At 42.2% G+C, this 22,953-nt stretch overlaps 4 protein-coding genes across 6 annotated transcripts; 2 read left to right on the forward strand and 2 right to left on the reverse strand.

The window, feature by feature from the left end:
* Positions 1–850: 850 nt before the first annotated feature.
* Positions 851–1,957, reverse strand: LOC132196255 (TRAF3-interacting protein 1). The gene is made up of 6 exons (XM_059618773.1): positions 1,818–1,957; positions 1,570–1,723; positions 1,391–1,508; positions 1,215–1,327; positions 1,058–1,141; positions 851–996 (listed from the first exon to the last, which is right to left on the reverse strand). Exons 2-6 carry the CDS (start codon positions 1,705–1,707, stop codon positions 871–873), a joined length of 579 nt encoding a protein of 192 aa, XP_059474756.1. The 5' UTR covers positions 1,708–1,723; positions 1,818–1,957; the 3' UTR covers positions 851–870.
* Positions 1,958–2,212: 255 nt separating this feature from the next.
* Positions 2,213–7,429, forward strand: LOC132196193 (nuclear pore complex protein Nup154). Its single transcript, XM_059618675.1, has 13 exons — positions 2,213–2,403; positions 2,510–2,770; positions 2,825–2,974; positions 3,031–3,300; positions 3,354–3,623; positions 3,681–4,196; positions 4,380–4,690; positions 4,778–5,102; positions 5,157–5,639; positions 5,702–5,993; positions 6,125–6,384; positions 6,439–6,636; positions 6,688–7,429. Exons 2-13 carry the CDS (start codon positions 2,543–2,545, stop codon positions 7,132–7,134), a joined length of 3,750 nt encoding a protein of 1,249 aa, XP_059474658.1. The 5' UTR covers positions 2,213–2,403; positions 2,510–2,542; the 3' UTR covers positions 7,135–7,429.
* Positions 7,430–7,704: 275 nt separating this feature from the next.
* Positions 7,705–13,284, forward strand: LOC132196198 (zinc finger protein 436). Of its 3 annotated transcripts, none has more exons than XM_059618684.1 (10): positions 7,705–7,843; positions 10,083–10,121; positions 10,181–10,344; positions 10,402–10,489; positions 10,548–11,155; positions 11,252–11,518; positions 11,594–11,915; positions 11,967–12,105; positions 12,166–12,409; positions 12,468–13,284. In XM_059618684.1, the coding sequence occupies exons 2-10, from the start codon at positions 10,115–10,117 to the stop codon at positions 12,714–12,716; spliced, it is 2,088 nt and encodes a 695-aa protein (XP_059474667.1). In that variant the 5' UTR covers positions 7,705–7,843; positions 10,083–10,114; the 3' UTR covers positions 12,717–13,284. The 3 variants fall into 3 exon arrangements, with proteins under 3 accessions (XP_059474667.1, XP_059474668.1, XP_059474666.1); XM_059618685.1 differs by having other exon boundaries at positions 10,181–10,338; XM_059618683.1 differs by having other exon boundaries at positions 10,181–10,489.
* Positions 9,422–22,621, reverse strand: LOC132196199 (uncharacterized). The gene is made up of 6 exons (XM_059618686.1): positions 22,464–22,621; positions 17,844–17,939; positions 14,252–14,402; positions 14,041–14,195; positions 13,839–13,991; positions 9,422–13,781 (listed from the first exon to the last, which is right to left on the reverse strand). Exons 1-6 carry the CDS (start codon positions 22,531–22,533, stop codon positions 13,609–13,611), a joined length of 798 nt encoding a protein of 265 aa, XP_059474669.1. The 5' UTR covers positions 22,534–22,621; the 3' UTR covers positions 9,422–13,608.
* Positions 22,622–22,953: the final 332 nt, after the last annotated feature.

Here is a 22,953-nt window from a genome sequence, read left to right on the forward strand (position 1 = left end):
ATATGCATTAAGTGACCGCCTAGATTTAGGTGGAATTGAAATAGAGAGAGTTGCTGAGTTTACATATTTAGGAGTTACTTTTCAACCATCAGGAATCTCTTTTGGAAAGCACATTGAAAAAAGAACAAGAGCTGCATTGCTGGCCACTTATAATATACGAGAACTAAAACAATTATCCATTGAAACAGCACACAAGCTATTTGATCTAAAAATTTCCCCAATTGCGTCCTACGGCATTGAAGAAATATGGCCTTTCCTAACAAAGACTGATTTTGAAAATCTTGAAAAAGTCAAAACAAGATATTTAAAAAGAGTTTTAGGACTGTCCAAGTATATTAGATCTAGATTTGTGTATGAATTAGTTGACACTGATCTCTTTGTATCGGACTTACAGGTAAAATATTCTCTAACTGAAACTGAAGCATTCCAGAAATTTTGTGTGTCTAAATATTTAAACAAACTTGAGATATGTGATGAGTTCTACGAGACAGAAACTATGAAGAATAAAAATTGGCAATGTGCAATGTTCAGTGATCGCCAAGTGTTTACGAGATTTGCCTGTCACGGGTACCACTATTTATTTTGTAAGAATAAAAATTTTCATTCTCAAGCGACAATAGATTGTGAATGCAAGCACTGCGGTATGAAATGTTCACAATATCATATTCTTGAATGTAATGAACGAAAACTAAGCCTAAGAGAGGCTGCAAAAATCAAAATTAACTAATTTTGTACTTTGTAATAATTATCGAAACAAGCTTAATTGTAAAATTAATTTTAGGAAGACAAATTAGCTTTAGACACCTGTTGTACACCTAGTTGTGTTCAATAAATACTCTATCTCTATCTATCTGTTAAGTTCTTTCAAAATTATACATTTTCATACTCTTTTGGTCTGTCTGGGCTATCTTGTGAATCTTTTGAGTCGCTTCTTCTAGGTCTTGTTCTGGTTAGTTTTTCATCTTTTTTACTCGAGTGTCCATTTACAGCTTGCATCTAAAATTTATTGATGATATTTTACTAAATTTTGGTGGAATTTATAACAAATAGAACTTACAGTAGCTTTGCTCTTTTTTCCATTAGAACCTCGATCATGAGTATTGTTTCCAAGAACTTCTTGAACCGCAGACGTACTGTCAAGCTGTAAGCAGAATAATATTAAATATTTCATTCTCCGTTAGGCAAAAAAGTTTGCCGAGTTTTCAAGATGATACCTTTCTCTCCAAGGCCTTGGCAATAGCTTGCAAAAGTTCATTCGTCTTTTCGGGTTCCTGTCCGGCAACAATTTTTGACGGCTTGACAGATAAATTTTCTTTACTGATCAAAACTGAAATTAAATGTTATTAATTTATTTCCATAAAAAAATTATTCTTAGTGTTTTCGACATTACTCATTGTGTCAACGACTTTCTGCAGAAATATGATTTTGGCGTCTTTCTCCTTAACATTGTCAGAAACCATTTCGGCGGGGGTGAACAAACCCTGCATCAGTCCATATTGCTTTATCACCTGTCAAATTTTTTTAGGTGAAATTGGAAATTCTCAAATTTGCTTCAAAATATAAACCTACAGAAGTTATAATATCATGAAGAAATCTAAATGGAGGCTTCTTGAGAAGCTTTTCTGTCAAGGGTGGCTTTTTCAAATACTTCCCTAGAGCATCTTGGGTTTTTTTAACACAGGCGTCAAGTTTTTTATCCTCTCCCATTTCTTTCTAGCGTAATCTGCAAAGTGGGTAGTTATTTAATATAATTATTTAATACTCTTCAACCGATTTTTATGAATGCTTTTTTAATTTCTGCACAGCTGAAAACTCACCAAATGCGATAAAATATTTCCACGGTGCATTAAAAAGGATTCAAGATCTATATCATTAAGGAGAGTGGCTGTTGCAACTTCGGCGCATGCAGCTTTCAAATTCGCGGGCTAATTTTCGCAGTGGAATTCAGGCCAGCGAGGACCAACCAAAGATCACCATGGCAACGGGAGAGCTATGATACCAACAAAATAACAAGAGTGGCAACTGGCAAATTGGAATCTTCGCAGTTTTTATATAAATATATTTTTTTAATTTCTCCATGCCTTTTAAGGAATACTTGATTTATCTAAAAATAATTAAATGTTATTGAAAATCAGAGACATTTCTTTAATAGAATAAATTATGTTGGTACCCCCTGATGTCGCGCGCAAACGGAAAACACTGCAAGAAAAGCTCTTTGGAATTTTAGTCTCCTTCACGCCTGTTGTTGATTTTTTGTGTATTGCGGCGTGCGTTTTTGGATTTAACCGGTCGGCGGAAGACCCCGTCGAACCGGAAAAGTTAAGTGAATTTACAAAAGTGCAGGATACAAGATATATTTTCATTGGAAATCCTCAAAGGTTCGCACACAGCTTAACAAGAACCGTACGTTAAAAGTTCCGTGGGTGTTGTGTTAATTTTCAATCTCAACAAATCAAACACACTCGACCCCAACAATGTGTTTAGTGTTAATAAATTTCCCTTATTATAGATCCTCTGGACTAAATAACGCGTCTGGACAGTCATGTTCACCCCGAGGAACCAAACGACTGTGATGTCTGCACCGCTGGTGGTCGACTTGCTGTCCTCCGCCGGCAATGGCGTGGAGAGAGCCCTAGCCGCAGACAGCTCTTTTCCAACTTTGCTGGAGACCACAAAGGTGTCCCAGCACTGTCTTCACACGGCCAGTGGCCTCGGTGATATGGACTATGTGGCTCTAGACTCAATTCTTCACGGAGTCAATGTTAAACAGGTTATTTTGAAAATCCACAAGAAAAAATATTTTAATACGTAATAAAATTTGTAGATTCAAAACGTCGGCCAAGTTCCTCTGCCTAGAGAAATTAGCCAGCACATTAGGGCTTCTCACTACCACAGCAAGCAAGGCCTCTTCCCAGACATCCACAGAGCTTGGATGACAATTGACAGTGACCTCTACCTTTGGTCATATGACCAGGTAAAAAATTGATATTTTATCGAAGAATGTTATAAATTTATAAAAATTTTCTACAGGGCGTAGACACGGCTTATTACGATCGTCTGGCTGAAACCATTGTCGGAGTTGCTCTGGTGAAGCCTCGCCAGGGTGTCTTTCAACCTTTTGTGCGACGTTTGCTAGTTGTGGTCACTTGTGTTGAAGTTGTCATCCTCGGAGTCACCTTTAGCCCTGGTCCTGCAGGCACAGACCTGCTCAACCTCATTCCAGATGCTGTTTACCATCTCTCCTTGGACAACAGTGGTGTCACAACAACTGTTGGAACTGACGATGGACGTATCTTCCAAGTAAACAATACATAAAATTTAATCCTACATTTATTAACAGAAAGTTTCTTTAGGGTGGTGACGACGGTTGTCTGTTTGAGATTTTGTACAAAGGCAACGATGGCTGGTTCGGCAAAAGCTGCAAAAGGATAAACCACTCTCAGGGAATGCTGTCCCTGCTGGTTCCTGCATTCCTAACCTTCTCTGAAAAAGACAGTATTGTTCAACTTGTGGTTGATAACTCAAGAGGCCTCCTATACGCTTTGTCTTCTAAAGGCACAATCAGTGCCTATCTCCTTGGACAGGACCCGGGCACAGTAACACAGCTTGCATCAATATCAGAGGTGTTTAATAAAAACACTGCAATTATTTATATATTACTAACAAATTTTGCTTTTTAGTCGCAAATTGTTCAGCAGGCAGTGAGCGTTGTTCGCACTCTAGATGGTAGCACCTTCAAGCCGATAGTGCACATCCAGGCCTTGGAGACATCCGAGTCGTCATCTCTTCACCTGGTCGCAGTAACCTCATCAGGAGCTCGTCTCTACATGACCACACACTCTCTGGCCTCACTGGTCATCAACAATGCTCAGTGGGTTGGTGGAAATCGACCCCAGGGTCTGCACCTGGTGCATGTGCGGATGCCGCCAGGGTACACAGCAGGAGCTAGCCAAGCCTCTCCTCAGCATGTCTACCAAGCGCTGCACCACAGAGGCACTCTGTTGATGGTCCAGCAGAGAGGTGAGCAGTCGACCATTGCTTGCCTCAGCAGAGACTTGCTCCCCTCGGCCACCCACCTTGCCGAGACCGAGTCTCGACTCCAACTAGATGACCGCGTTATGCAAATTGCTGAAGAGCCTAACCTTGCTTCCAACTCTAAAGAACCGCTGCTTGTCACTCAACACATGGAGACGCAGGTATGGAAAATTCAGGGACCAATTGAAACAAATTAGAGAAATAGATTTGCTTCAATTTAACATGTTGCTATATTTTCAGTTGCAAATTGCGTTATTTTCACTTAAAGCTTACTTTTCACATGATCTAGCCTGTTTATTAAAATGTTTCAAATATTTAACCTTATTTTCATTATTTATTTACAGGCTAAATACGCAGTTTTGAGCTCCAATGGAGTAAATCTGCTTGCTAAACAACGACCATCAGATATCATGAAGGCAACTCTTCTTGCCAGTGGACCAGAGGGCCAAGCAACCAGAGCTCTCTTTTCTTTCCTTGGCGAAGACCAGGCTTGCGCCACTGCTTTGATTCTGGCCTGTTTTGAATCAAGTCCTAATGTTGTTGACGCTGCCACCAGAGCTTTCCTCTTGCTTGGTTCTGAGCGCAGACAACTGGCTCCCAGTGCACAGAATACTCCTGTAATGTTCAACCCCAGCAGCGTTTCAACTCCAATCAGGTTAATTTTATAATTTTAATTAAAGTTTTTTAACCAGTTCCACAAAGCAACATAAAATGATGAATTTAAACAAAATCCTAAACTCAGGGTGCCAAATCAACTTTCCAATGCGGTCAGTGGTGTTTCCGGCAGACACGAGGGCATGTACCTTTTGGTCTCAAGAATCCTCCGCCCTCTGTGGAGTGTGACCACCTGTCGTCAGATGCCCACGGACAACAAGAAAGTGGTGCTGACCAGCAATTGCGATGCCGATCTTCTCGCCGCTGCCTGCACCTATTTGGAAGCAGTCTCAGCATTCCTGAAACGTAATTTGCATTTGCTGGTTCGTAGCAACCAAAATGACACCATCACGGACGCCGAGGAGAAAAAGTCTCTAGAGGCTTTGAAACACTTTGTCTGCCATGCTCTTGAGGTCATATTTCAATGGTTTTGTCCAACAAAAAAATAATATCATTTTAAAATTTAGGTTTTGGGTTTGTGGCACATTGTGTGTGAGCACCAGCTGCATGTTTTGGCTCCGCAGCTGCCCGCCGATCTCCAGCTGGCGCTAACCAACACCACTTTCAAAGAGCTGCTCCTCTCTGGCCAGGAGATATGTGGCGCCCTCTTGGGTGCCCTGATTGGACTCTACCTTTCTGACAATGCGTCCATAGATGCCATCAGTGCAAAGCTGCGCAGCACCTGTCCTTCCCTGTTTAGGTCAGAGGACGCTGCCTCGGCCAAGGCTAAGCAGCTGCTTCAACAAGCCCAGCACGAGAACAACAGCCCTGAGAAGAATTTGCTCCTGACCAACGCCCTTAAGTTGCTGCAAGAAGCTGCTCCGCATGTTGACCTACCCTCGGTCTGCCAGCAGCTTTTGAACCTCCAGTGCTATGACGGCATTGTGCGAGTTTGCACCGCCTGTGCCAAAGCAGAAGACCCTTATGACATGGGCCTGAAGCACTACTTGGTACAAATTTCAATCAAAACTTTCTGCCTGGAAAACTAAATTCATTTTTTTTTTAAATACAGAATGAGCTGCCAGCTGAGGAGACGGTTGGAGCAGATTGTCTCAGAAGAAGAATGGACACTTATAAAGAGGCAGTGAACAGCCTAGACAAACTGTACAACCAACCTGAAGGCCACTTGGGAGGACGAATGCTTTTGCAAAGTTGTTTGAAGCAGTCCGACGCTTTGTTGAGAGAATCTGTGTTTGAGTGGCTGCTGCGGAAAGGACTGATGCAGTCGGAACTGTTGCAGAGAGCAGAACCCACGCCGGAAGGACTTGAGGCCTTCCTGCAGCGACTTCAATTGAAATCCAGAAGTAAGACATTTTATCCTTTTCCAAAAACAAAAAACAAAATTTTCCAACGAATTTTTCAATTAATTTTCTTATCTTTAAAAGAATAAATGTTATGTTATCTAACCACTTCTTATTTTACGTTCATTCAATAGCTGATGGTCGGGATGATCGAAATGTCTCGGAGCTTCTTTGGACATTGTATGAAAAAACTGGCCGGCATGCTATGGCAGCCAGTGTGCTTCACAAAGCTGCTACCGCACCAGAGCCACACATGCAACTTCAGGAGCGCATCTACTGCCTGTCGAGGGCTCTCCTTTGCCTTCGATCGTCAAGCGCTGGCTACAGTCAATCAACTGGCCTCTTCAGCAAAGAACTCGAAGACCAGCTTGACGTTGCTAAGCTTCAAATCAAAGTGAGATTTTGCAGAAATAGAAGGAATTTTAAACTGATCCAATTTTAATAAAAGGTTTTGGAAGAAGTGCAGAAGCTGGACCACGACCTCAGCCCTGCCCAGCTTGAGAGACTGGAACAAACTTTATTGACGATAACAGACTTATTCCAGCACTATGCAGTTCCTCTCCAGCTCTGGGAATGCCAACTAGCCATATTGCAGTGTTCCAACCATGAGGACCCCAATTTAGTTAATGATATTTGGCATCAAATGGTACATTAATTGTATTACCTTGCTCATTTTTTTCTAAATATTCTTTTCCAGATTGCTTCAACGCGCCCTTTGAACTCTTTGCTCTCCAGAGTTGAGGCAGTCGGCAAACATCTGCAGAGCCACTTGTTCCCCATTGAAGTTCTGGCCAAGGAAATTGAAGCTGTCGCTTGCCGGGACGGTACTGCCCCTGGCACTGTTGCCCTGTCTTTGGTGAAGGTTTCAGGACTAGAAAGTGTGATGGCTGCTTATGAAAAGCTCCTGCGGCAACCGGACTGGTCGTGGGGGGCTGCCGGAGATGAGCACTACTTGATGAAGTCAGCTGCCTTCCTCTTGGGTCAGCTGGCCGAGGTGCAGGCTGCGCAGAGACGGAATGACGTGGTTGTTCTGGCGCTGGACATGGCCACCTCATGTCTGAACCAACTGTACACCAAAACGTGTGTCGAAGAACTCATTGGACAATTCCGTCGTCTCCAATCTCTTTTTAAGACCATGCTTTGAAATGATTTTTTTAAGTGTCGCGCTCAGTTTAAAAATTTTTGTCATCAAATTTTAACTTCATCGTCTCAGTTACTAAGTTTATTCTGTAGCAGTTTCTTATGATAAGGTTTCTTATGCATTCATTAATTATTACTCCCTTTACTGCCGAAAACAAGCAATTGAGTACAAGCACAGCAGACATGTGGTTCAATGTTTTCAAATTGATACAAAAAAGCATCAAATGTTCTGTTGGAAATATTTTTGTTTTATTATACTTGATTGCTTCAAAGAACTAAATTAAACAACAATTTTATGGAAAGAAGTGTGCTGTTTTATTTCAGTTTAAACTATTTTAAAATTTAAAACGTAATCAATTTACTACTTGATAATTTAGAAGAACAATAAAATGAGTAAAATATAGCACCTGCTGAAGCAGAAAAAATAGAAGTACGATTGCATAAAAAGTATTATTTTACCTTCACTTTAATTCGCGCTAATATTCTGCGCTTCACGGAGAACCAGATTCGCATTTCAGCGCCACAAGCTGAGTCTCCAGTTCTAAACCAATGAGAAGGCAGGACCGTAGTTGTGACGCATGCGCAGTGGGCGTCGCCTTCCATGGTTGGGACGCTGCACGAAGCCGACTTCCAGGGGCGTCGCTTTTCGCTTCTGCAGGACGAATTTCGGCGAATTCGGCGTGCCGCCGCGGCCCACTGGGCCCTAATTGTAGGTAAGAGACTGCGTTGGCCGACCCAAACGTCTGGCGGCCGAATGTGGTCCCGTTCGAGCGCTAGACGCCGCAAAAGGTTGGCGTGTGTTGCGTGGGGCCTACATTTCTTCGTAATGGTGGTTGCATATGCATACGCTGGCACTTCCGGGCCAGACTTTGTACGATCCCGTCGCGGGGACTCGGGCTCCGGACGGGGGCTTTCAAAAAAACGTTCGCTGGTCAGGTTTTGGCGGGAATTCGCGAATGAGCACCATTTTTGGCACCCGGCGAATCTTAAATATGCAAAGTGTAAAGTAGGCCAGCGGCCGAGCAACAGGTCACGCACGGCCCTCTAACTTACAGGATGTGTTGGCTACATCGTAACGGGCTGCATAGCGTCTAGGCGTCGCTCGATCTAATCCACTCGCGATTTATTTTCGATGCGACTATAAAAAACAAAATTGAATTCAAATTCTTTTTGATCCTCATTTTGACGGAAATATATGGAAAATATTTCAGGGTTCATCTCCGATTTTAACCACATCATCTCAAACTTGATTTTTAAAAATATTTAGTTTTACCCCCACATAAAAAAAATTATGGATTTTTATCAGCACATTCAAAACTGGCTTTCCGTGATAGAGAATAAAAAAATTGGTTACGACTGAATTTGTCTCGTTGCCCTCCATAAATCCGCTATTAAATTAAAATTTGTTGGGCTCTACTGTAATAAAAAATTTCTTCAATTAAAAATATAATTTTTTGAGAATTTAAAACCCAAAGAAACCACTCAAAACGGGTCTCAGAACGTAATTCCACGTCAAGGCGATTAGTCGCAGTACTAATTAAAAATATTATTGTTTTTGTTTTTTAAATTTAAATTGTTAAATTCTATATTTGACTAATTTACAAAATTAGACGTCATATTTTTAATTGTTGTCCTCTAGCTTATCAATTTTGGCCCCATAAATTTGGCGGTTCAATGAGACAAGTGGCACTTTTCTCCAAAAAAAAATGAGTACTTCATTTTATCCCTAAACTAAATGTGCAATTAATGGGCTTCTTTGTAAAAATTTCCTAAGAAATGATTGATGATTGTGAAAATTTTAAATTTGTATCATCTGCACACATCATTTGTTCAGAATTATCTTTATAGCCCCTCCAATATACCTGATTCGAATAGTGTATGTCCTCACGCGTTGATTTCTTTGTTGTATCAGAAAAAATATGAAAAATATAAAAAACATTCTAAGCTTGGCCAAAATTTCATAATATTTAAAAGATCAATGATATTAACTTTGCTCATAGTTAACAAATTCTTATTTATTACAACTTTAATTCAAAACAAACATAGCTGAAAATTTTAGTCTCGAAAAATGACGAAAGCTGTAAATGTGTTGAAGAATTGGGTAGCTTGGATATAGCGGCGCTTGTGGGGGAGAAGAGGCTGATGCTGCTCCTTATAGCTTTTGGAAATTTGGAAGAAATTATTATTTGCTTTCAAAATTAAATTATACATTAGAGAAAACTTACTTATCCAGGTGATAGAATTGGCCAGGATCACCAAAAGCCCAGACAAGTGAATCATGTTTTGTTTAAAAAAAAAACGGACTGAAAAAGTAGTTTCAATTAAGTTTCAAATTGCCTCGACTGTTCAAGTCAAGAAAGAAAATTCCTTACCAAGCTCATGCTTTCACCATTGTAATATTTCCCCAGCAGGCCCAAGCACACAATGCTGGCAATCATGATCAGAGGGGGTTGATGGGCACCGTTGAGGAGGCGTTCATGTAGAATAGAACCGTACCCCACGGAAGCAAAATCCTATTATCTACTATTATGTAAAATCTTGTCCATTTGACACTTCCTTTGGCATTAATTTTTTTTATTTTTTATTACTTTGCTTTTTATATGAAAACTTAAAAGGACAAATTAAATTTCGGCTCCCCAGGTTTTCTGTTCTTCAATGAGATGGAAAGCCAAGATGGAGTCTTTTGAAATTTTCCAAAACCTTGTGTCGCATGTCCTGTAAAACTTGTGAATTTTGAGAAATTTTGGTAAAATTATATGTTTGAAAACTCTTGGCATGGATTGGATGACCCCTTCCTACAAATTGTACAGTTGAAATATTTTTTCTTCATTATTTATTAGAAATGGTTTCTAATTAAAATATATTTAAAATTTTATTATATTCAATTTTGAAAATTATTGCTAGTGCCTGATTTTTATTTCTTTGTTTTAATTTTAATTTTCGTTGTTTCAGTTTTTTATTAGTTCTGAATTACAAGGTGCGATATGGCAGGTACAATTGATAATGTAAAATTTTCCTCAGCAGCATCTGAAGTTTTCTTCAAATTGCAGACACTGCAGTTGCCCCTCGGCAAACAAGGCGTTCGACCCGCAATAAAGAGGAACTGACCAATGGAGTTGCAGGCAGTCCAGAGGCGCCCGCTGCCAAGAAAGGCAAAAAGAATGCAGCTAAAAAAGAGACAAAGGCTGCGAAACAACCCAAGTCACCGGTAAAAGTAGACAAGACCAAACAAAATCTTATGTGGAAATATCTTTCTCCAACAAATTCACAGAAAAAGAAAGGAAAAGAAGTCAACAATGAAAATGCAAGTGAGAAGACCGGAGGCCAGAACAAGTCCCCGAAGACTCCAGGCCTTTCAAGTAAGCATTTCATTCTAACTGTGGTAAGCGTTTTAAATTAATTTGCATTTTATTCCAGCTTTTGGAAAGAAGCTCAAAGAGCTGATGGATAATGAGCCTCAGCCGGGATCCTCGACTGAGCAGAATCACTCACCTGTGGATGTTTACGAGTTCAACCAGCTCCCAGGAGAGGAGCCACCCTCGAAGAAAACCAAAAAGAAAATCAACCAGCGCGCTCGGAACAACTTCGTCGAGCTGGAGGACGGCGAAATCACCCTGAGCGAGCAGATGAAGGGTGTCATGTTGGCCAAGGTCAACAACCTGATTGACGAAACGGCCGCTCCGGCCGCACTTGGCAAGTGCCACTGCTGCTTCGAAGACCTCGAGACCGCCCACTCAGGAGGGGACTACGAGTGTGTCGACTGCCAGAAAAAGTTCAAGCTCAAGTCGAGTCTGGAGAGACACAGGCGGGTCATCCACTTTGAGGGCGAGACCTACAGTTGTCCCGAGTGCGATGCTCGGTGTCCAGACAAGGGCACTCTGGCGCGCCACATGTACACTCACACGGGCCTCAAGCCCTACACATGCAACCGCTGCGACAAGATGTTCAGCAGAAAGTACCACTTGGAGCGGCATGTCATCCAGACAGGGTGCGATGGAAAACCAAAACCCTCCCACCCTTGTCAGGTATTTTTTTTTCATATAAATAATATTATTAAACATTTTCTGGAAAAAATCTATCAATAATTGGAACGAATGTGATTTTTTCCCTTAATATATCAGGTGTGTGGTCGGATGTTCAGCCGAAAGGACAACTTGCGTGAGCACCTTCGGGCCCATGCCGGTCAGGTGAAGCGCAAGAAGAAGTACAACTGTGAATTCTGCAACAAGGAGTTCCACGGCACCAGTCTGCTGCAGATACACACCCGCATCCACACTGGCGAGCGGCCCTACCCTTGCGATTTCTGCGAGAAGACATTCCCGTCGAGCGGCGCCATGAAAAAACATCGCCGTATGCACACTGGTGAAAGGCCTTACGAGTGCAAAGAGGTAAGTGCAATTTTTTAAATAAAACAAAAATTATTTGTTAGAAATTTGTTTATTAATTGATAAATTTGATTCCAGTGCTTTGCCAAATTCGCTGCCAAAGAGACACTGAACCGGCACGTGAAGACGCACACGGGGGTCAAGCCTCACACTTGTGGCTACTGCGGAAAGAGCTTCATCCAGGCTAGCCAGCTGCGAAGCCACATCTTCCACCACACAGGCGAATATGGATTCACATGCGACATTTGCAACAAATCGTTCAACCGCCGCGTCCGCCTCTCCATGCACATAAAGTATGTGCACGAAGGCGCCAAGCCTTACGAGTGTGACCAGTGCACCAAGACCTTTGTCCGCAAGGAGGACCTCGCCAGGCACACCATCCTCCACTCTGGCGTCAAATGTAAGACATTTAAAACAACCTCAACTATGACTAAATTTTGAATATTTTTAGCTCACAAGTGCCCAATCTGCGAGAAGCAGTTTGCTATGAAGTCTTCCTTGAAAATCCACTTGCTCACACACACCAAGGAGCCACCGAGGTCCTGCGACGAATGCGGAAGAGCTTTCATCCGACAGGACTGTCTGCTTAGGTAGGATAAGTTTTGTTTATTATTATTTAATGCAATTTAATTCTTAAAATTGTATTTCAGACACATGAGATCCAAGCATAGGGACATGCTTGAGGAAATTCTGGCTGAGGCTGAGAAGAAGAAACTGCAGCAACAGTTGCTGGCCACCCAGGCAGCCCAAGCGGCCGCTTCCACCGGTCTCTCAATGGGTGCCGCCCTGGCCACCACAACTCAGCTGGCAGGTCTCATGGGCGCCCCACAGTCAGGTGGATCGATGTCCGAAAAAGCTCTCTCGGACTCTATTCGAGAACTCCTCTCTCTTCTGGTAAACAATCTATAATTCAAAACCCATTTCTGTGATTAAATTTGAATAATTTCAATAGGTGGATGAAGCCACTCTGGCTGCTTTTGGATGGCCTGACGAAACTGTGGACAAACTGCTGGAGGCGGTGATCCGGCGGTGCGGCCACGCTCCAGCCCTTGCCGAGGACTACTCTCCGATTGACAGACTCCGTGAAAATGCAAAACTGCTCTTCACGGTGGTCATAGACGACTCGGCAGTCAAGACGCTGCTGAACAACCAGACGGTCGATGAGGTCATCCTGCACGTCCTGCGTCTGGCCAAGGGCTAAGTACATTTTTTGTTTGCAAATGAAGCAAAAGCATCAGTAGGTTTAAGTTCGATAGCAGACAAATCAGTTTTATAAAATGTGACAGAAAAAGATTCTGTCTCTCGAATCATGAGAAATTTATGAAAAATTGTGGAATGCTGGGAATCGGTATTTTATCATTTTTATTTTAATCATGTCAATAACAGCACCAATGGTCAGCAATAAATGTTATATCAAGCGCTGTTTAATAGCAAGGAAAATGATTTACCTCTTTTTGAAGACTTTGATAGTTTGAAAGCAAACAGCGCCAAGAAATGAAATTCCCCCAAAACGAGCCAGCGGCTCAATTTTGATTTCACGACAGGGGTACTTTCAGACTAATGGAAATCCCAGCAAAAGGGGTGGTTATAATTTTAGTCGTTGATTTAACCTGGGACAACCATACTGGTGCCCCATCTCTATTTTCTCCTTGTTTAATTTTAAATTTGGATGAATCTGAATTAATCGAAGCACGTTGGATAATTTTAAGTTGCAAATGGCAAAATACGACTATAGCATTTTCAGTTGGATGTGGGATAAGGAAAAGTGTTCACCATGTATGTGCCTTTATTGTTGTCAAATCTGCAGAGCTAGCAATAATTGGACTATTGTGAATGCAATTTTTTGCTACAATAACCTTGTAAACCTAGGTTAATTCAGTAACAAGACTCCGCAACATAGCAGATGAAATTTGTACGCTCCACAGCATGAACTTTTGGGCAATGTGGTCGAAAATGACGAAATATTTTTCCACCAAAAACCAAGAAGTGTTAACACTTTATGTACTCTCGAGTTAAATAAAACGCATTTTAGATACAGGAAATTAAAATATATTTCTTGAAAAAAAAAATCTTAAAATAAACAAAAACTGGGTTTAGTTGCTAGAGGGGGGCTCCTGCCAGGGCTTGAAGACCTTGGACAAGGGCAGGTTGGCAGTGGACTGTTGGGCGACGTCCAAGAAGAGCTTGGAGAACTCTTGGTTCAAGAATGCGAAGATCAACTGGAAAATCTGGTCGCTGCTTGCCGACAGAATGGCGTTGAACATTTCTAGCAAATTAAAAAAAAAAAAATAAATACTCAATTAAAAATGTTGCAAAATTTTACCTTTGGCGACTTCGTTGTCATTGCCGAGGCTGTCGACGTTGATGTTTGACTTGCCGGCGCCAACCTGGACGCGTGACGAGTGCACCTGAGCAAAGCGCTCACCGTCCCTTTCAATCACGCCGTACTTGACGCGAATTTTCATCAACACGTCGGCTGAAAAAAAATTTGATTATTTTTTATTTTACAAATTATTTAAATTTACTGAAGGTGAAGGTCAGGTGACCTTGTCCAGTGGCCCTGTAGAGGATGAAGCGGCCCTCATTGGAATAGGGAGTCTTGATTCTCAGCTTGGACAAACCAAGGGTCAGTTCGAGAGGACTGAATTCGTCGGGGCGCTCGTCGTCGTACTTTCCAATCCTGAAATTTTATAAAAGATATTTTTATTCCATTTAAATTTTTTTCCAACTGCGCACTTGAGCGAGGAAACTTTGCTGTTGCTGAGGCCGGTGAAGGTCATTCTGTGCAGACTCATGGTGAAGCTTTGGTCATCGGTGACCTTGACGGTGACGTTCAAAGGGCCGGCGACAAAAGGCTCCAATCGAGGAATGCCCAAAGCGGGAACACCTGAAAGAGCAGCAAAAGATAACATTTTTTTTCAAGTCATTAATTGTTACGTCTGGAGGTGGCCTGTTTTTGAGGTGTTACAAGGGCGGCCACTTGCCGGCCCTGGCGGCCTCTGGCCGCTTGTAGAGTGCGGAGAACGGAATAACACGTCCGGTCGGTTCGGGTTCCAAGATAATTCTAACCTTTATTACAGTGTTACCAACGGTACAATATATACAGTAGTCACCAACATAACATCTCCCGCCTAAGATAAAAACTCAATTATTTTATTTTAAGACAATTAAGAAGATGTCATGCCATCAATCAATCAATCAATAATTCAATTTTGTGAAAATTAATGCACAAGATTTTGGTTTCAAAAATGCAAATTGTGAACCACTTTAAATTCACTCTTGAATTGGAACTACAAATTTTACACTTTTGAAATTTACTTGAAATTTTGAATTTACTTTCAACTTTTGAATTTTCAAATTTGCTCTAAACTTTCTCAACTCTGAACTCTTAAAATCCTTCTCAATCTCAAATATTCACTGAACTTAATTTCACCGAAAAATGTTCACGCAATCTGGATACGGCCTGAAATTCCAGTTGCTGCTTTTCTTCTTTTTCTCTCCTCCTCGTCTCAGGAATTTTCACCTCAGGCTCTTGTTCGCCTGGCACTTCTTAAACGACCCCTGAGGAGATCCCCTCAACTCAGGTCGAAGGCTCGAGGATGCGGTTGCACCCTCCGAGTCACTCACACGTTGGCCAGAGAAGGCGGCTGCCTCCTCCTGGCGTCTCTCGTACGAACAACAGCGCCACACGTCCTCTGTCTGGTGGCCGCTGGTTTTCCCTGGACTCAATCTCGCCCTTCTCTTTCCTCTTTCTTGCTTTCTTTGCGCTCAGCAGACTCTGCACTTGAAGACAAGACTTGGCTCGTGGTCTCTCTCCACTCGAACTCACGATGACGAGCCCAAGTCCTCCTCCTTCCTCTTTTCCCTTCTGGCCCTTTTTCTTGAAGGTGACGAACACGGTGAGCTTCCCACCCTGGGAGAGCTCTTCACTGGGTCGCACTCCGACCCTTTTCGGCGACGCCCTTCCCTGACGCCCCGACACACACCGTCCTCTTCCCTTGTCCGAGGAACGGCTGTCACGCTTCGTACTCTGCGGCAGGTGACTCTGCTCACCCTTCTCTTGCCGCTGCGACTTTGCTCGCAAAAACACTCTGGGCCGCGGGTCTCTTGATCTCTGGCCAAACCGACTTTCACACTTGGCCGGCTGGCCGCCTCGACTTGAAAATGTCTGCTGACGCTCACCTCGTTTTTGGCTGATGTAACGCCCGGCTTTTCGCAGCCTCACGCGGAGAATTTCTTCTTGCCCGACTTTCCTCCCGCCGGAAACTCTTCGTTGGCTCCTTCGAGGTCTCTTTTGGTGCCGGACAGGTCCGCCTCCGGACACCAACCCAAGCCAAATTTTGGGGAATCACCACACGCTGCACGTGGTCGCCGTTCTCGCACTTTTCTCGCTCCGCTCACCTCTTCCTCCTTCACCGAAATTAGTTTTTCCTCGTCGCCATTTGTTACGTCTGGAGGTGGCCTGTTTTTGAGGTGTTACAAGGGCGGCCACTTGCCGGCCCTGGCGGCCTCTGGCCGCTCGTAGAGTGCGGAGAACGGAATAACACGTCCGGTCGGTTCGGGTTCCAAGATAATTCTAACCTTTATTACAGTGTTACCAACGGTACAATCTATACAGTAGTCGCCAACATAACATCTCCCGCCTAAGATAAAAACTCAATTATTTTATTTTAAGACAATTAAGAAGATGCCATGCTATCAATCAATCAATCAATAATTCAATTTTGTGAAAATTAATGCACAAGATTTTGGTTTCAAAAATGCAAATTGTGAACCACTTTAAATTCACTCTTGAATTGGAACTACAAATTTTACACTTTTGAAATATACTTGAAATTTTGAATTTACTTTCAACTTTTGAATTTTCAAATTTGCTCTAAACTTTCTCAACTCTGAACTCTTAAAATCCTTCTCAATCTCAAATATTCACTGAACTTAATTTCACCGAAAAATGTTCACGCAATCTGGATACGGCCTGAAATTCCAGTTGCTGATTTTCTTCTTTTCTCTCCTCCTCGTCTCAGGAATTTTCACCTCAGGCTCTTGTTCGCCTGGCACTTCTCAAACGACCCCTGAGGAGATCCCCTCAACTCAGGTCGAAGGCTCGAGGATACGGTTGCACCCTCAGAGTCACTCACACGTTGGCCAGAGAAGGCGGCTGCCTCCTCCTGGCGTCTCTCTCGTACGAACGACAGCGCCACACGTCCTCTGTCTGGTGGCCGCTGGTTTTCCCTGGACTCAATCTCGCCCTTCTCTTTCCTCTTTCTTGCTTTCTTTGCGCTCAGCAGACTCTGCACTTGAAGACAAGACTTGGCTCGTGGTCTCTCTCCACTCGAACTCACGATGACGAGCCCAAGTCCTCCTCCTTCCTCCTTTCCCTTCTGGCCCCTTTTCTTGAAGGTGACGAACACGGTGAGCTTCCCACCCTGGGAGAGCTCTTCACTGGGTCGCACTCTGACCCTTTTCGGCGACGCCCTTCTCTGACGCCCCGACACACACCGTCCTCTTCCCTTGTCCGAGGAACGGCTGTCACGCTTCGTACTTTGCGGCAGGTGACTCTGCTCACCCTTCTCTTGCCGCTGCGACTTTGCTCGCAAAAACACTCTGGGCCGCGGGTCTCTTGATCTCTGGCCAAACCGACTTTCACACTTGGCCGGCTGGCCGCCTCGACTTGAAAATGTCTGCTGACTCTCACCTCGTTTTTGGCTGATGTAACGCCCGGCTTTTCGCAGCCTCACGCGGAGAATTTCTTCTTGCCCGACTTTCCTCCCGCCGGAAACTCTTCGTTGGCTCCTTCGAGGTCTCTTTTGGTGCCGGACAGGTCCGCCTCCGGACACCAACCCAAGCCAATTTTGGGGAATCACCACACGCTGCACGTGGTCGCCGTTCTCGCACTTTTCTCGCTCCACTCACCTCTTCCTCCTTCACCGAAGTTAGTTTTTCCTCGTCGCCATTTGTTACGTCTGGAGGTGGCCTGTTTTTGAGGTGTTACAAGGGCGGCCACTTGCCGGCCCTGGCGGCCTCTGGCCGCTTGTAGAGTGCGGAGAACGGAATAACACGTCCGGTCGGTTCGGGTTCCAAGATAATTCTAACCTTTATTACAGTGTTACCAACGGTACAATATATACAGTAGTCACCAACATAACATTAATATTCAATTACCTTCCTCAGCGAGAACCAAAAAAAGTGTTATGCAATAAAATAATTAACGAAAATTGCTAACGGGATTAAGAAATGAGCATTTTGGTTTTGACCGCCGAGATTTTTCTAAGCATTATTATTTTATGGAGTGGAAAAATGAAAGCTGGTGGGAATCGAGCTAATTTACCTTGAGCGACTCCTCCGATGATGTCATTCAGCTGGTTTTTGTAGCACTCGGCAGAGATTTGGCCCCATTCAGGGCATTGACTGTGAAGTAGGGAACCTGCCAGCAGAATTTCAATAATTACACAAAACTAGATTCGGCTCGGCTCCTTAATTGGAGCGCAATGTATTTCATTAAATTAATTTCAATTGTGACAAAATTAACTGAAATTTTAAACAACACGTTTCGCAAATTTGGCAGCACTGCTTCGGTAAGGAAAACACTGGTTTAGGAGGGTCGTGTGTCTAATTTCGCCTTTTTTCCCTGAGTTGAAGGCCATGGCATCTGCACATGTGCCGTGGAGGTCACCACAAGGGTACGCTGCCCAGCCACCCATAAATTGTGGCCCTTCTTACGGACATACAGAAAATAGAGCAAAATTCCATCATCCAGCATGGCCCGAAGGAACTCCACCCACCCCCGGACAGGAGATGGCGCCAAACCCTCTGCAAAATGGAAGCAATGGACCAGTTCTCAACTCAGGAGGTTTTGGACAGACTTACGCAGGAGGTCCGGCTCCTCCGGGAGCTGTAGTAACGTTGGAGGAAATCATTCAGCGTGTTTTCCAGCATGTCACGCTGCAATTCTCAAATCAGCTCAAAATTCAGAATGACCAACTTGGCGAAATGTTCAGTAAAACAGTATCTTTGATGCAGGAGGAATTCGAAAAGGAACGTTTGTCCTGGAAGGAGAGAGATGAGAAGCACGAGGCTAAGCTGAGGGAGCTTGAGCGGAAGGTCCTTTTCTACGAGAAGAATGCAGAAAATGAGTCGAGCGGTACAGATAACAGACGGAGGCAATTTCACGGCAGGTATCAGAGAGGTTATTATCCACCAATTGCTCCTCTGACAAAGGCTGATGACACACCCTGCGTGAACCAATACATCGATCGCTCTGCCCAACTCGATGAGGCCCTGAAGAATGATGAGTCGCTCGCAGTGGAGGGAGCCAAGGTCAAGTTTGTTGAACATCAAGGGGTCAGTCTACTGGATGCCAAGCAAGAGATAAAGGCACACGCCATAGCCTCTGATCTCTGGACCAGCATGGGGGCTGCACAAGAGGTTACGGCGGCGGTGGGCAAACCGAAAGCTGAGCCGGGAAAGACTGAAATAGGCGGAATCATCAGAGAGAAGACTGAAAAGTACGGTACTGTGTTTCACGTGGTAACTAAAATGAGGTCCCCCCACAAGTTGCACAAAGCACCTGAGCCTTTCCTAAAGGGAGTGAAGACTGCATTTGCTAAGCTGGCCCAAGTCATTCGAGAGGAAGAGATTGATGAGATTGCAATGACCTACATGTGCAGTGGCATGGACAGGCTGCATCGCCTCTGGGTCTTGGACACTCTGTACGAAGAACTTCGAGATGTCCCAGTCACTGTTCATCTGTACAACAAGTATATCTCCAAACGCTGGGGAAACTGTGGGAATTTGTTCAACCCAAAGGAGGCCGGGGAGGAAGAAGAAGAGACTGGAGGGAAGCCGGATGACGAAGAGCAGCTAAATGATGCCCCTAATTCGCAGACTGTTGCACCCAGGGAGAGAAGCAAGCGCAACTGTGGTGCTCGTGAGAAACTTTCTTTATAGATTTCCCTTGTCGAAACAGCGACGTGAGTAACTTAAAATTAGGGCTTTGGAATTGTGAAGGGCTTACGAAAGCATATGAATCTCCGATTGCAACAGAACTGCAAAATTATGATATTCTTCTTTTCACGGAAACATTTTTAAAGAAACCACTTCACATTCCTGGTTTTTATTCAAGGCAAGTTTTAGCTTCACAAAAGGAGGCAGGGCGACCGATGAGGGGAATTTCCGTGTATTTTAATTCTAGGTTAGGAAATTTACTAAATGTGAAATATTTGGAAAACTTCATAATTCTAAATAAATATTATGAAAGAGGCCGACATTCCTCGTAGGCAAACTGAACGGATTAGTCAACCGTGGTTTGATTCTGAATGCTACGAATTAAAACAGAAATTGAACGAATGGAGAGAGTGCTTGGAAGTGGCTGAAAGTTTAAATGTAACTAGTATAATCAAGATTCTATTACCGCACTATACCGCAATAAAAAGAAATTACAAAAATATGTGTGAAATGAAGAAGAACGCTTTTGTGCAAATGAAGGAGTTGGACATTTTAAAAGAGGCGGAGCAGAACAAGTGCTATAAAATTCTCAAGTTGAGCAAAAGTTTTTACAATACAAACAATATAATGATGGATGAATGGGAGTGCAATTTTGAAAAAATTTTCAACGAGAAAAAATTGAGTGAAAATGAATCGTTAAATCTGAAAGAGATGATAGTAGATTACAGAAATGATATAAATTTTTCACCTATTATGGAAGAAGAAGTTTTGTTAGCATTAAAGAAAATGAAAAACGGGAAATCCCCTGGACCTGACAAAGTGAAGAATGAAAATATTAAACTACTTGTTGAATCCTTTCTCCCCGAAATAACGCAATTTTTCACCAAATGCTTGGAGCTAGGAACATGTCCAGAGGAATGGAGGCAGTCAAATCTAAAACTCTTGTATAAGGGAAAAGGGGACGCGGAAAATACAAATTCATATAGAGGAATATGTATTAGTTCGGCTTTTTACAATCTGTTAGATCGTGTACTGCATGCACGTATCTACTCATCTTTGATTCACGAGATTCCAGGCAATCAATATGGTTTTGTGAAAGGAAAATCTACTTTACAGGCAATTAAGTCCTTAGTTAATAACATTCAAGAGACAGTTTATAAGAAGAAATCACCCTTATATGCCTTATTTTTGGATGTAAGTAAAGCTTTTGACTCAATAGATAGGGCGTTTATTTTTAAGAAGTTAATAGAAAGCAAGAAGCTAACGTTCACGGAGTTAAATTATTTAGCTCACAACTTAGACTTAAATTTCTTGAGAATAGTAGATGGAGTAACAGTATCAAAACTTATTACACAATCAAATGGGGTAAGACAGGGGGGATGCACGTCCCCATTTCTGTTCAATTACTCTTTAGCTGATATAAATAATATTCTACGAGATTTGCCAAACGTGAAAGCCATTTATTATGCAGATGATATTGTTTTAACCTCAGTAAAATTAAGTGACTTGAAAATTGCTTTAGCCAGAATGAAAGAATTTTTGTTAAAACGCAGTTTGAAACTTAACTTGGAAAAGTGCAAATTCATGAAATTTAGAAATAAGGGTCTAGGAAAATATGCATTAAGTGACCGCCTAGATTTAGGTGGAATTGAAATAGAGAGAGTTGCTGAGTTTACATATTTAGGAGTTACTTTTCAACCATCAGGAATCTCTTTTGGAAAGCACATTGAAAAAAGAACAAGAGCTGCATTGCTGGCCACTTATAATATACGAGAACTAAAACAATTATCCATTGAAACAGCACACAAGCTATTTGATCTAAAAATTTCCCCAATTGCGTCCTACGGCATTGAAGAAATATGGCCTTTCCTAACAAAGACTGATTTTGAAAATCTTGAAAAAGTCAAAACAAGATATTTAAAAAGAGTTTTAGGACTGTCCAAGTATATTAGATCTAGATTTGTGTATGAATTAGTTGACACTGATCTCTTTGTATCGGACTTACAGGTAAAATATTCTCTAACTGAAACTGAAGCATTCCAGAAATTTTGTGTGTCTAAATATTTAAACAAACTTGAGATATGTGTTGAGTTCTACGAGACAGAAACGATGAAGAATAAAAATTGGCAATGTGCAATGTTCAGTGATCGCCAAGTGTTTACGAGATTTGCCTGTCACGGGTACCACTATTTATTTTGTAAGAATAAAAATTTTCATTCTCAAGCGACAATAGATTGTGAATGCAAGCACTGCGGTAAGAAATGTTCACAATATCATATTCTTGAATGTAATGAACGAAAACTAAGCCTAAGAGAGGCTGCAAAAATCAAAATTAACTAATTTTGTACTTTGTAATAATTATCGAAACAAGCTTAATTGTAAAATTAATTTTAGGAAGACAAATTAGCTTTAGACACCCGTTGTACACCTAGTTGTGTTCAATAAATACTCTATTCTATTCTATTCGCAAATTTCACGCTTTCTCCATTTATGATTATTGGTATTTTTGCTACTTTTTCTTTGAGACGCATTGTTATTGTAAGTACAGTGTACGTCTCTAATATTATTATTCTAGTTCATTGTTTGGAGCATTTCTTACGCACGTGATTTAAATTCTTATATGTGCTCATTCTTGAGTGAGTGCAAAGTAAACAAGGCTGGGCGATTAGTATGGAGTTCTCCACTCAAGCATAGCGGTATTTTTTCGTGCCAATTATAGATCCAGCCTGGCCAAGTAAAGAGAGGCCTTCTTAGTGATTTTTGCGGTCCTTTTTTTATTCACCTTAAAATAACCTTGAAATTGAGAAAATCACTCTTATATAATCAAAGTAAATGACCGGTTTAATTGTTCAATTTTTCAAGAAAAATTACGAATAAAAATATTAGAGAGCATCGCACAATTAATACAAAAAACTGTTTCAAATATTTGTGCCAATTTGTAGTAAAATTGCATGCTTTAGATATAAAAAAAGTTCTAAATTTGTAATTAAAAATTGCAAATTACCCAAGTCCTTGGCGGCCAGGGTTTGCTGGGCGGCCAGCAGGAGCAAAGCCACAGAGAGTGCTGTTGTCATGTCGAGTTCGCTGCGCGTCTTCTCACCGACAACCTGAGTTTTTTAGGTCGCATATATCTGCTCTAGAGGTTTCTCTCTCTCCGGGGCAGGTTTCTCAGGTCTCTCTCGATCCCCACCTTCGAGATCGGCGGCGGCGCTCAGTCTTTTTCGCAAACCTAGCACCATAGCAACAGACTCTGTGTGAGGAAACCAAAAAATGAAAGCAAAATATGCATAATCATGAGAAGCATCCAGCAAAGCGGAGAAAACAACTTCATCTTCCTACCGAAATTTGACCTCCGGCCACAATTTTACTTTGTAGCATTTCAAAAGTTTTAAAATTTAAACAGCAACTTTTTCAGAAACATCGCTTTTTTTATGACATAAATATTATTTTCCTCATTTTCCTGATAACTGATTGCGTGGCTTATTCAAAGACAA

Source organism: Neocloeon triangulifer, unplaced genomic scaffold, assembly GCF_031216515.1.
Source record: "Neocloeon triangulifer isolate White Clay Creek 2 clone unplaced genomic scaffold, ASM3121651v1 ptg000011l, whole genome shotgun sequence".
Taxonomy (NCBI): Eukaryota; Metazoa; Arthropoda; class Insecta; order Ephemeroptera; family Baetidae; genus Neocloeon; species Neocloeon triangulifer.